The sequence below is a fragment of the Pavona decussata genome, unplaced genomic scaffold (genome assembly GCF_977016875.1).
Source record: "Pavona decussata unplaced genomic scaffold, jaPavDecu1.1 SCAFFOLD_137, whole genome shotgun sequence".
NCBI classification, from domain to species: domain Eukaryota; kingdom Metazoa; phylum Cnidaria; class Anthozoa; order Scleractinia; family Agariciidae; genus Pavona; species Pavona decussata.
The window spans coordinates 459,803-472,539 of NW_028145550.1; the positions used below are offsets into that span (position 1 = coordinate 459,803).

At 38.1% G+C, this 12,737-nt stretch overlaps 1 protein-coding gene across 1 annotated transcript; it reads left to right on the forward strand.

Annotated features, from left to right (window-relative positions):
• Positions 1 to 457: 457 nt before the first annotated feature.
• On the forward strand, positions 458 to 12,455 carry LOC146467165 (uncharacterized). The gene is made up of 8 exons (XM_085126085.1): positions 458 to 640; positions 3,779 to 3,899; positions 4,547 to 4,615; positions 6,313 to 6,759; positions 7,931 to 8,101; positions 9,672 to 9,803; positions 10,840 to 10,971; positions 11,219 to 12,455. Exons 2-8 carry the CDS (start codon positions 3,812 to 3,814, stop codon positions 11,368 to 11,370), a joined length of 1,191 nt encoding a protein of 396 aa, XP_084982211.1. The 5' UTR covers positions 458 to 640; positions 3,779 to 3,811; the 3' UTR covers positions 11,371 to 12,455.
• Positions 12,456 to 12,737: the final 282 nt, after the last annotated feature.

A 12,737-nucleotide genomic window follows, 5' to 3' on the forward strand; every position in this document is an offset into this window, starting at 1 on the left:
CTAAAGAGTAAAACGTCATATTAAGAAGTCTTCTTCCTAGAACAGTGCAAAACCGTAAGACAGTATCATCGAAAGGTAATTCTTTGTAGCTTTCAATTAAAAGATCATACTTAGATTTCATCCGCTTGAAAGGCGTTTAATACAGCTCAATAAACACCAGCACTAGAAGCTAATGCTCTTTGAATAGCTTTGACTAAATCAAAGCAGATATGTTCAGGTGACTGACTGAATATGATTGTAACCGCTGGTGCGAAGACGGTGTCTCACAATTAAGAGGTCAAGTAGAAAAATAAATTTCCACTTCACTAGGGCTAAAGCAGTAAGAACTGTGAACAAAAATACTTTGAAAAAGAGACCACTGAATCGGCTTTTTAAGATATTTTTTAACAGAGGGACACCTTAACATTGTCCTGTAAGGGAATTTTGAAGCAGAGAAGCGATGATTAAAAATTCAAGAGTTGCCAGGTGATTCATTTTGGTTAAACGGGTACTTGCCAGCTTAGTCTGCTAGGGTTTTAAGAAAAAGTCTTCAAAACTCCAATGGTTTGCTCTATTCGGAGAGAATCGGTGAATCTTTTCCACAATCTGCGCACTCAAGAAAACGTTTCGTAGTAAGACCTGGATTTGTTGGATATTACAAGTAAGTTATTGCTATAAGTAATTAATTGTTGAAAAAAGCGTTTTATTGGTAAACTCTATTGTTGTGTTGGATATTGCAATGTACTCTAGAGTAATTGATCTGCGCAAATAACGAGCAAAGTTTAAGTGTTTTAAAAATTACGGTCTAGAAATCCACTTTACGCGGACAAAAATGTGCGAAGAGGTCAAGTTCTTTTAAATTGGCAACTTTCACCGTGTTAAAACAATTGACATAAAACCAGCAACATTTGACTTTAAAATAATTAAAATTTTAGACTAATGTCGGAGGATGTATCAAAAAGATACAAATAAAAATATAAATAAGGGCGTTAATTTGGTTAACCCTTTACAAAAACATTCCTCGATGTGCAATGTGAAATAAAAAAAATTGGGTCATTTTCGCTAGAAGCGAAACCAGATTAAAAAGATTAAAAATGTCAGCTAGCTACTAAGATTTCCCAACCGGAACGACAAAAGCTTTGAAAAATGCTTGATATACATGTCCCAGTTCTTCACTCTCTTGGTGCATCACAGAGAAACCTCGTTATAATGATCGAATGATTGTAATGAACAGACTGGGTGGAACCTGTGGCATTATTCTAAAAAACATAAACGGGGGATTGTTACTCTTTGTAAAACTGACGTATGTCAGTAAGCCAATTTAGCGAGCTTGTCACATGAAGTGAAATTAACGCGTCGCATTGTCCAATGATCACTGAAATCAGTCAAAAGGAAATTGTTCTGTGATTAAAAATATTAGTGCCAACAGGTTAACAATAGCTCGTCAATCTATAATGAGAAAACCTTTTACTGTCAGCCTCAAGCGAAAGTATCATCAACAAATCGTTGAGAATTTAACCCTTTAAGCCTCGACAGTGACCAGTGAATCTCATTTCTCATTTCACAATCACTACTTGTCCAAACCCGTAGCAAAATTAGAATAACAAAAATAATCACAATCACGAAAAAGGTTTAAAATGTTTTGATGTTCAACAAATTCTCTCAACTAGTAACATAACTAAGATGTATAAACAAGAACATTAGAAGAGAATACACACGCTTACAATTATAAACGTTGCACGCTGATATTTCTCCTCGAAGCTGGGAGAAAATATTGCCATATTTGATCATCACTGTAATAGTTGCCTTGAGGTAATCTCGAGGTTGTTTGGTTTTAAAAAGTGAACTTACTAACCCTCAAGAATCTCGAGCTCCATTGAGTTTTGTCCACTCTTCAGGGAACTTGTTCATTTTGCATTAATGTACTCTGGCCGCGCGATTGTGAAAAAATTCAGGACCCACAGAACATTATTAAGGGCTAAATAACTTCCGTAGGGATTTAGGTGAGTTCTGGAAACAGGACAACTGCAAAATGTATCAGGCCGCAACACGAACACAAGAGCGTTACAAGAGACCCTTCCAACACTAACGGCGCTTTCCATTTGTCAGAACTAGTGGGCAAAATCGATCTTTCGGTCTTTTAAGCGTAAACTAAAGGCGTTTCTTTTAAATTAGTTTCTATCGACTTGAGACGTATATAGTATTTTATTGAGATCTTCTTTTAAATTGAGTGAGTGAGTCACTTTTTAGTATTTTAATCAATAGTTTTTACATTTATTTTTAGTTTATTTTAGGTTTTAGATTGTTTTTGTTTGTTTGTTTGTTTGTTTGTTTAAGTTATTGTGACTGAAAATCCCCCATTGGATTTGTCAATAAATGTTGTTTGTTTTGTATTGCATCTTTTCGCAAACAGAATGTCCCCTTTTGAACGACACTTTATACGCCACTTTTTGAAATTCTTCAAAATAGCGCACACTACTCTCCGAATGTGCCATTTTGAAGAATTCGAAGAGCCAGTCCTTCAAATGGTGCACTCAATTTCACTTCATGTCCAGTAATGCACCTAACCCTGAATTTGGGTACTTTATATAAAAAAGGCCTTTTTGTCGTTTTCATATGACTTCATGTTTGACGGAATTATTTGTGTTTTAGTGAGAATTAAGATTATAGGGGACACCTTGTGATGTCTATCATACAGTTCATGAATCTCATTAGCGTGCATTTCTGGACATATCTCCGTATTTGTACTTAATCTTATTTTACAAGTTAAAATCAGACCTTGCTGTGCTTTCAATATCAAATATTCAAGTAGAATTACACTGACAACTGTTCTTTCAATTTGGACGGAGTTTTCTTTCGTCTGAAAATGATATGTGTGAGGGGAGCGGGGGTGCTCCACGTTCCACTTCTTGATAATGTTCTCTCCTCTCTGAAACTCCAGCATATCAGGCTCTGTTTTAGCAAGGGAGACAAGGGGTGCTGTACCATCTGCGGGCCTGGTCTCTTTCTTATGACAAAAGTGTAAACCTTACTGAAGTCACGATGTAACAACTTTTATTTATGGTAAATGAAGGGGGTGAATGCCAACTACCAACGTGCCATTCAAATGACTGCAAATTTCCAACAAACGCATGTCCGGTACTTGGGACCTTTTTCTCTTTAATTCTTAGTTTTACTTTATGGAGGTGAGTCCCAGTATTAAAGAGGCCGGCAGTGTCACCGATTTTAGTGCCAATTTGAACAACTAAAAAACCTATTTTTCGGAATGGAAACGTTACAATGATGTTACATTTACTCAGTCTATTAGTGCAACGGAACTAGCATTAGTTATCTTTGGCTGACGGATGGCCAAGATGGAAAGGGATTTGCAACTTGAAAAAATTGGCCAATTTTTTTTCAGTTATTTCTTTATGTGTACTGGGAAAAATTACCAGGAACTGATGACGGATTGTTCCTCCTTAAATGATTACTATATTGAACACTCCCTGTGAACATTTCTGGTCATTTTACAGGCAATGCAGAAATACCTGATATTTTCGTCTAGCTGCTCTGAGAGCAATATCATTTTTGAGCAAGCTACTTTGTCAGACATTCGTGTAGGTTTGACCAAAACATGCCAAAATTCCCATGACATTGCCCCTTTAACCTTAGCTTGACTTAGTCATTATCAGGCTTTTGATGAAATAGGTAAGTGGCCAACGCTTCCTTAGACAACAAAAAAAAAAACAACAATAGCAACAAAACTTTATTACGTCAAAAGCAAATAAATATATACAAAAATTCTTCCACCCGCATGTAGCTAACTAATCGAGGCGGAGGAAGAAGACGCGCTATGGAAGCCTGGAAAGACCTCCAGCTTTGGCTGAATGCATATCTAGTGTTCTCTTACGGCGTTTGCTTCGCTCAAGCAAGGACTGCAGGTACGATTTATACCAAAATGACTTTGAAAATTTTTATTTGGTGCTGATGATACAAAAGAAATGCGTGCTACACCATAGTTTGCTCTTGTCACTTCAAATCGCACTGTAATACTTTAATTTAAATACAAAATTCCAAATTTTCTACTGGCTTATTGCAAAATAAACCATTGCTGTTTGATCTCATTAGCCACACTTAATAATTTCATTCACAAAATCAAAAGATACAACCGTTTTTAACAACATAATAAACAGCATCACAGGAGGAAAGTACTGCTCAGTACCTTTCATTTTAGTTGTCATTCAGGATTTAGGCTTTCGTTGAAAGAGTATAAAGCAATTTCAATTGACGTTGTCGGATCAAAGTATAAAGCTACAAGACAAGACCTCAAGATTCGGGGGAATTTTTGTATGAAAAAGTTCATCAAAATCAGCTATGCCTGATCTCTCCAGTGAGGATATAGGATGGCAAGCCATTTGGATGAAAGAAATGTTAGGATATTAAATGGATGAGGTAGCAGCCTTTTTGAAGATGTCTTTATTGAAATAGCTGTATGCAAAAATTAGAATCACGTTTACAGTATAAGTAATAAACAGTACAACAGGGATTTACATTGGAAAGTTAACAGTACCTTTCCTGTATTATGCAGGTCACATGAAAAGGAATCACACAAGGTTTAACCTCCCCTATCAGTATGAGGAAACAGGAGCGAAAGTAGGTGCGTGTGTGAAATCAGATGTACATAGAGTTTTGGTTTTTAGCATTACAGGTTTTAGTCGCTACAATTTTAGGGGGAACATTCCTTCTTGAGCCAGTGTATTCTCGGCTTTGTAATTCTGCAGAAACTTTACAGGACTCGGCTGCTCGAAAGCCGATTGACACTATTGCAGAAAGACTAAATACATACATACTTTATTTAACGTGAAAAAACACACTTAGCTATTCGTTAGTTTCCAGGTGCTCCACGATTTAAAATAAAATAATGTGCAGTAACTATAAAGAAAAAACTTATTTGCATCGAACTTAAAATTAAAATTCAAATTTAGAATTTAAAATTAATCATAAAAAATATCAAAATATCCGACGAAATAAATGTGATAAATTATACGTCAATGGGTATTAACATGAAAATCAGTTTCTCGAATCTTCTTCAAAACGTCTTTTGATCGAACCTGCCATGGAACGAATATCTCGAGGTAGTGTGTTCCAGTACTTTGCTGCAGCATAACGCCACGACTCATTTAGAAATTGTTAAGCAAATCGGGATTTTCGCTGAAAAAGTGGCCACTGTTTCCTGATGGAATTGGAATCTGAAAATGTTGCTTTAATATACGAAAGGAGGAAAACAGGAGTAGCCGGGGAAAAAGCTCTAAGGCAAGGACGACATACAGCGTCAACTCCGGGAATAGAACGCGCGACATATTGCTGAGAGGCGAGTGTTCTCACTGCGCTCTTCCTGGTCCCCTTCCTCCCTTTGATCGTTGGCCACAACTAAGTATCGTCTTACCAAAACGTCTTGTCTAAACGGTTCGAAAAAACAATATTCCGAAACAATTCCACAAAGTAAAGTTGAGTTTTTTTCAAATCCTCAGTCCTTATAGAACAATTTTCGAAATTTCGAGAGTTACAAGACCAAAGCCAGAGCAATCACTTTAGCGGATCACAGTTAATTAAGCAGATGTGTGTATCTGGTGGACTGCTAACCAAAACACATGACACCAAGAGAGAGTTGATTTTGGATCTTGGTTTTTCCTTGCTTCGTTTTCGTATAACTTTCTCCCAGGCCTTCTCGGTCAATTCAATTCGGTGTGATTTCCGAAGCGGAAAGCCCATTTTCCAGTGTGTGCTTAGTGAAAGAGAGGCTGGAGCTGACATAATTTGGTTACAAGCCTGGCCATATTTTATATGAAAACTGCGTTGCTCTAATGTTAACTAGTTGTATTTACATTTGCAAAGCCCCGAGTTTTATATCAAATCCAGCCTCGCTTTCACTCAAAGGACAGGTGCTATGCACGCGACTATTAAATTTTTATCTAGCTGTTCGTTCTGGAGAAAGGCTTAGGCACTAAGTAAGGTTTTTTGTCTTGCTGGTTGACAAAGCGGCCCAATTTTTATCAGCCAGTCACAAAAACAAAATGAATTACTCACGGAAAACGCATCTTGCTGTTAACAATTTTGGTTGCATATTACATTTTCAGTTTGTCTATCATCATCATTGTCATCATTATTATTACTCTGATTATTATTATCATCATCATCATCATCATCATCATCATTATTATCATCATCATCATTATCATCATCATCATCATCATCATCATTATTATTATTATTATTATTATTATTACTATTATTATTATTATTATTATTATTATTATTATAATTATGATCATTATTATTATTTTATATTCTCAGTGTATACTTTGACGGGAAACGCTAACAACTCAGCTTGCGTTTTTCCTTTCATCTACATGGGTAAAACGTACACGGAGTGCACGTCCATTGACTGTAAACACCACAAGACATGGTGTGCCACCACCAGCAACTACGACAAGGACAAACTTTGGGGGCACTGCCAGACAGATGAAGACGTCATGGACTGCATGGACCGACACAGCAGCTGCGGAGAATGGGCACTAAGGGGGGATTGCGTCACCAACGCTGCTTATATGTGCTCTAGGTGCCCGCGAAGTTGTGGCTTGTGTACTCATGGTGGAAATGGTCAAGGAAGAGGATGCAGTTTCCCTTTTTTCTTCAACGGCAAAGTCATTTACGATTGTCTGCCTTTCAACAAGAAGTCTTGGTGTGCGACCACTACAGACTACAACAGAGACAAGAGATGGGGATACTGTTTTCCTAAATGTAAGAATTGAGATTTTTAATCGTAATGTTCCCAATGTTTATTTTGTGAATGTTGCTGTTTAACAAAAAAGTTCTCGAGTAAGAACATTCAACTGATTCATATCAAGCGACGGCTTATCTTTTTTATTGTTCACACTATTTTATTTCTCCTAAATCATATTTCGAGTGGCCAAGATAACTTACTTTTTTTTTTTGTATAACCTATGAGGTAACTCGTATCTCCTATATATGAACGGGGAATTGGATTAAATAGGGCTCGAGTCAGAAGCTGATTTCGAGTATCAAATCAAGTTTTCAGCTTTGCTACAGTCGATTGTTAATCTCAAATCAACTACCGACCAACTGATAAATGGAAGTTTAATATAGCCGCCATGGTTCGTTGCATCCTTGGTTGTTCGATTACTTAAGGTCCGTTTAAACGGTTTCAACATTTGACCAACATTCGTTCAAATAAAGTTCAACGGATGTTGGGCAAATGTTGGATGAACGGAGTGTTTACACGGTTTCAACGCCGTTCAACACTTTCAAGAACAAAGGAAATGTTGAACGATATTGAATGAAAATTTAAACCAATTCAAATTTGATTTAACACACTTTTAACAAGCTTTCAGCATTTTTTACGCTCTCAACAATGTTGAACGATCTGTTCAACGCCCCCGATATTTGGTTCAACAACTGTGTTGAACGCATGTTGAAGCAAATGTTGAAACCGGGTAGGAAACGTTGATCTCTATCCGAAGAAAGCACAAGGCCATCATAGTTTTCAAATCTTTACATAATGTAATCTCACTCCAATGTATCTTTACAATACGTTTCATAAATATAAAACTAATTATGGTCTTAGAAACTCAGTTGACTAACTTATATTGCCTAAGCCTAGAACATATTACCTGAAGCGCAGCTTCTCCTTTAGTGGTGCCGCCTTATGGAGTTCTATGCCTCAGGATCTCAGGCAATGCGACTCTCAAAGATCAAAACCTACTTTTCTTGTTTGGACTCCCAAACGGCAATCATGTAAACCAGTTGATTTTTTTAAACTAATACTACTAAATTTTTATAGCAGTTTCTATCATACTTGTAACTGATGATTTTTCCGTGTATAAATAAAAAAATACTGAAAAATAAAAGTCGTTATCATCATCATCATAACGTGTTAATTGTCTGGTTGCAGTGTTTAAAGACATGAAGGCGGTTAACAAAATGCATTTTAATTGGGGTGAGTGCGACGACCAGAACAAGAATTGCGAATCTTGGGCAGCGAAAGGCCTTTGTACAAGTGAGCCTCAAGACATGGACAAAATGTGCCCTTGGAGCTGTCACAAGTGTGCCCCTGAAATGCTAGGTGAATACTATGCGTAAATTTTTTGACTGGTTTTATACTATAGAGACATTTTCTGAATGGGAACGTCTTTGGCAATAAGCGTTTACTTCATAACGGTATAATAACGGTTCAAGATGAATTTTGCGTCTTTGCGCGCCCTTTTGAGCTCAGACAATAGAAAATGCACATGCGAATTCTTCATCTTTCAAACTGAATGCAAATGGGTATTAGCTTAACTGGGATCCACATCTTAGCAAGTCCTTTTTGGTCACTTGGTAAGGCGTGCTTTCGAAAGAACTGATCCTAGCCGAGTACTCACAGTGGATGCGTGGCGTGTTCTTGGTTAGACCCTTCTCCAAAATGGTGGCCGAAAATTCAAATAAGTTAAAATTAAAAACATATACCAGCACTAAAAAGAGCACATTAACTTTCGTAACCCTGCAAAGTTTCAGCATATCAGGTGTAATATCAGTTGAGAAAATGTGGGTTGAAAAATGAAAAATTTACAGACGTTTGTATGACTGGGGTTATGACGTATACCCCCACTCACACAAACGTCTGTAAATTTGTCAAATTTCATCTCACATTTCCCAAGCTGATATAACACCTAACATACTAAAACTTTGCAAGGTTACTAAAGTAAAGCTGCTCTTTCCAGTGCGGATATCAGTTTTTCATTCAGTTCAATTTTAACTCACTCAAATCTGTTGCTGCCGTTTTGGGAGAAGGGTCTATTAGTAGCTTACCAAGCTCGCTGCCAGCCCCGCTAAATTCCCACACTAAAGTGACCAAAGTTCTAATCGTAGCTCTTAAGGCTCAAAAATTCATAGCTTGGCGTCGCTTATGGCTTCAATCTAAATGTCAGACAACCACCATTGCTAGATTAATCCTTTTAGGGATGGTCATGAAAACCATGACGAGAAGCGATAAAACTTCCGTGAGCCTGGGACTACGAGCTAACTTATTGCTACAGCCTTCCTACCCCACCCGTACGAAGAGAAGCAAGCCAAGCGTTCGAGAGCGGGTCCCCTCACTTACCTGAACGTCAGGATCCACTACTGGCTCTAACCACTTCTCAAAAACACGTTGCTAGTTTATGTATCTTTTTAGACTTCTTTATAAAATTTCAGACAAGCACCCCGCGGAACTTTTGTGTGGGAGTTCCTTTGGCGGGGTTATAGGAGGAGGTGTGTTTTTCCGATTAAAATCCGTCCTGAAGATACGTCCATGGACTGTTGGGGTTTAGCATTACAAGAGTTTGTTTGCTTTAAAATGAGGTGCTTTTGTGGGAAACTTTCCATTCATTTCACTTGGAAACACCTAGCGAACAGTCTTAATCCACTAGGGATTACTTAACACCGGAAAGATATTTTCTATACTATTTGAGCTGAGGCGCTAATTCTACTTTTGTGGGGAGAGGGAATCTGGTGACATGAGTGCTGGTTTTAGGAATGAGTTACATTTAGAATTTTACAGATTTTGTGTAGCCTCATACGCAGTCATTTGTAGGAGAGTCGGAAGGAGGGTAATAGGACTCTCATATAAACGACTGTGTGAGAGTGCTGGACACACTTTGATCTTTTTCTCCCAGTAACACAAAAGAAATGCAAGGATTATAGCTCGATGTGTGAGATGTGGGCCACAAGAGGTGATTGCTTCAACATGCCAATCTTCATGTTTGCGTTTTGCCGCTGGACATGTCGACGGTGTGCCAAGTCATCAAGTAGGTTATTCAGAAATTCAATTGACATTTACTTAGTTTCACATCTAAATGTGGTTCAAAGCCGCATTGCTAGTGGTGAACAGAATTCAACAAAAAAGATGAAGCGAAAATTTGATCGTCTGAATCAGATATGGAATTTATTAAATTTTCAAATAATCATATAGCATAACTGATCTGATAAAAATGCAGCATCAATTCTGCTTTGTTTAATTACAGATATCACTAAAAGGTATTGAATTACTTTGGAAGTTCGTCATAGTCGTCGTAGTCATAGTAGCAATAGCAGAAGTAGAACATGTGACAGCAGCAGTGGCGGTGGCAGTAGCAGTAGCAGTAGCGGTAGCAACGGTAGTAGCAGTGGCAGTAGCAGTAGCGATAGCAGTGGTAGTGGCAGTAGCAGTAACAGTGGCAGTAGTGGTGGAAGGAACAGTAGTAGTCAAGAAGTAGTAGTAGTAGTGGTAGTAGTAGTAGCAGCAGCAAGTGAAAGTGGCAGTGGCAGTGGCAGTGGCAGTGGCAGAAGCAGTCGCAGTGGCATTAGTAGTGGCAGTGGTTGTGGCAGTAGCAGTAGTTTTTAATAAGTGGCATTGGCAGTAGCAGTAGCAGTAGCTGTAGCAGCAACAGTAACAGTATTAGTAGCAGCAGCAGTAGGAGTTGTAGTAGCAGTGGCAGTAACAGTAGAGTAGTAGCAGTGGCAGTGGCAGTGGCAGTGGCAGTAGCAGTCGCAGTAGCAGTCGCAGAGGCAGTGGCAGTAGTAGTGGCAGTGGTTGCGGCAGTAGCAGTAGTTTTCAATAAGTCGCAGTGGCAGTGGCAGTAGCAGTAGCAGCAGCTTTAAAGCAGTGGCAGTGGCAGTAGCAGTAGCAGTAGTTTTCAATAAGTCGCAGTGGCAGTGGCATTAGCAGTAGCAGTAGCTTTAAAGCAGTGGCAGTGACAGTGGCAGTGGTAGTGTTAATGGTAATGATATTGGTAGTAGTTCTCGCCATGTATGCGGCAGCTTAATCTAAGCACCAATCGTCTCCCTCCTTTCCCCTCTTTACAGTTCAGAAAACAGCGCATGACAGAATGCCAGACCAATGCCGTTCATGGGCGGTCAATGGTGATTGTTTGACCAATGAAGAGTTTATGATGCAGAACTGCAGGAGGTCTTGTAAGGCGGGAGGTTATGTGCACGGTGAGTGAATATAATTCATATCACATGCCAGTGAAGATCTCTCTCAATCTGTATTGCAGTCTTTCAGTGTATTTCAACAAAATTTGGTGCATTGTCCCTTGTCAACGCCTGCAGTACAGATGCTTCACAATTTTTGCCGATTCGGCCAATCATAGCACGCAAATCTTTTAAACATTCATTACAAAGGTTTATCATGATCAATTACCTTAGTTATATTTTTCGTATTTTTGTTTTTATTTTCGTGCAGGTCGAATGTGCCTGGATAATATCGCCAAATGTCCTGAATGGGCTAGGAAGGGCTACTGCAATGATCGTTATAAGAGAAACAACATGAGAAAATATTGCCTGTATAGCTGTGGATGGTGTTCTTATCAGAATTCCCCAGATAATAACCTCTAAAGTAGGGCTAGCTCGACTCATTAGGTTATAGATTACGTTGCTTGATTTGTAACCCCAGAAACAAGCTGCTCACTTTTGTTCTGCAGTTTTTAATAGGTGGACGCTATAAACAGCATAAATCTTTGATTTAAGGGTGAGGGTTATTGGGAGGTAAAAAGTGGTTTCAAATAAACCCCAAAATTAACTGCCTTGAACTTAAAATTTTTACTCTACTTCTGGAGCTGAAAGACAATCCCTTCATGTACATAAAGAGGTGTCCACACCGTAGACAAGCGTTCTCTTCTATAATCAGGAATCTAGAGCCCCTGGGTATCATTTTCTGAAGTGCTCAATGACCGATAAATTTTACTTTATGAAGATCTTAAAACATACATTAGAAGATGCTATTTCCCAAAGCCTTTTACCATACTTAGTGATATTCTTCTAGTAGGAATAGAAAATGTTGTGTTGGAAGCATTTTACCTGCTGATTCTACTTGTAGGATAGTATTTCTATATTCCATTTCATTCTATTCTATTCTATGATTTTCCCTGATTTTGTCCCCACAAGCCATTTTTGAAGTTTAAATCATCTCGAGCATTTGAGGCCCTTTCCTACAATAATAGGGAGCTTTAGCAACGACGACGGCAACAACAGCGAAAATGTCAACCACTAAAATGAATTTCAGTTTTTTAAAACGTCGTTACGGTTATTCCAACTCCCTTTAAATGTCAAATGTAGGTGAAATTTCCTGGAGTTGAATCCTTGGAGACTGCACCCAAGTTTAGAAAGGGAAAGACAAAATCGTCGTCGTGTGCTTACGTACTCTATAAAACGTCCCGTCAGGAAATTTCACGGCCTAATCGTGCAGTGACGGCAAAAAAATTTACCAAAAAGTGCAATGCACGTACAGAGTTGTTCTTTTGGTTATTAAGTATATTGTTTTTTTGTTTTTTTTTTTTTTACTTTCTCGTTGCCGTTGCCGTAGTCGTTTCCAATCAGCAGGCGGTTCATTAATAGGCACATCCCGCCATAAAAGATATGGCACTTGCTTTATTTCAAACCTTTCGGATGTGAAATTGAAATTAAGACGTCTTTATGTAGCATGTTGGTAGTTGGAGCATTTTCTGAGATAAATATGCTTCAAATTTTTATTTGAAAAAATATCCCCAGTAGTTTGTTTGCTTCGTTTTTTGCTGTTGTTTTATTTTTATTTAATTGTTTATTTACCTGTTTGTTTGTTTGTTTGTGTGTTTGTGTGTTTGTTTGTTTTTTTGCTTGTTTTTTTCTCCTATAATCGAAAAGTAATAACGGAAGAAAAAATCCTTGCTTTCTTGCAAGGGTCGCTTGACTAGTTGGTTGACAACTAAAAGTCAGAAATGGTCAAA

Excerpts from the sequence above, each read along its gene's own strand:
- LOC146467165 (XM_085126085.1), top strand. The coding sequence starts at position 3,812 with ATGGAAGCCTGGAAAGACCTCCAGCTTTGGCTGAATGCATATCTAGTG. Across the intron at positions 8,102-9,671 it reads GTGTGCCCCTGAAATGCTAG|TAACACAAAAGAAATGCAAG; the intron begins GTGAATACTATG and ends TTTTTCTCCCAG. Across the intron at positions 9,804-10,839 it reads ACGGTGTGCCAAGTCATCAA|TTCAGAAAACAGCGCATGAC; the intron begins GTAGGTTATTCA and ends CCCTCTTTACAG.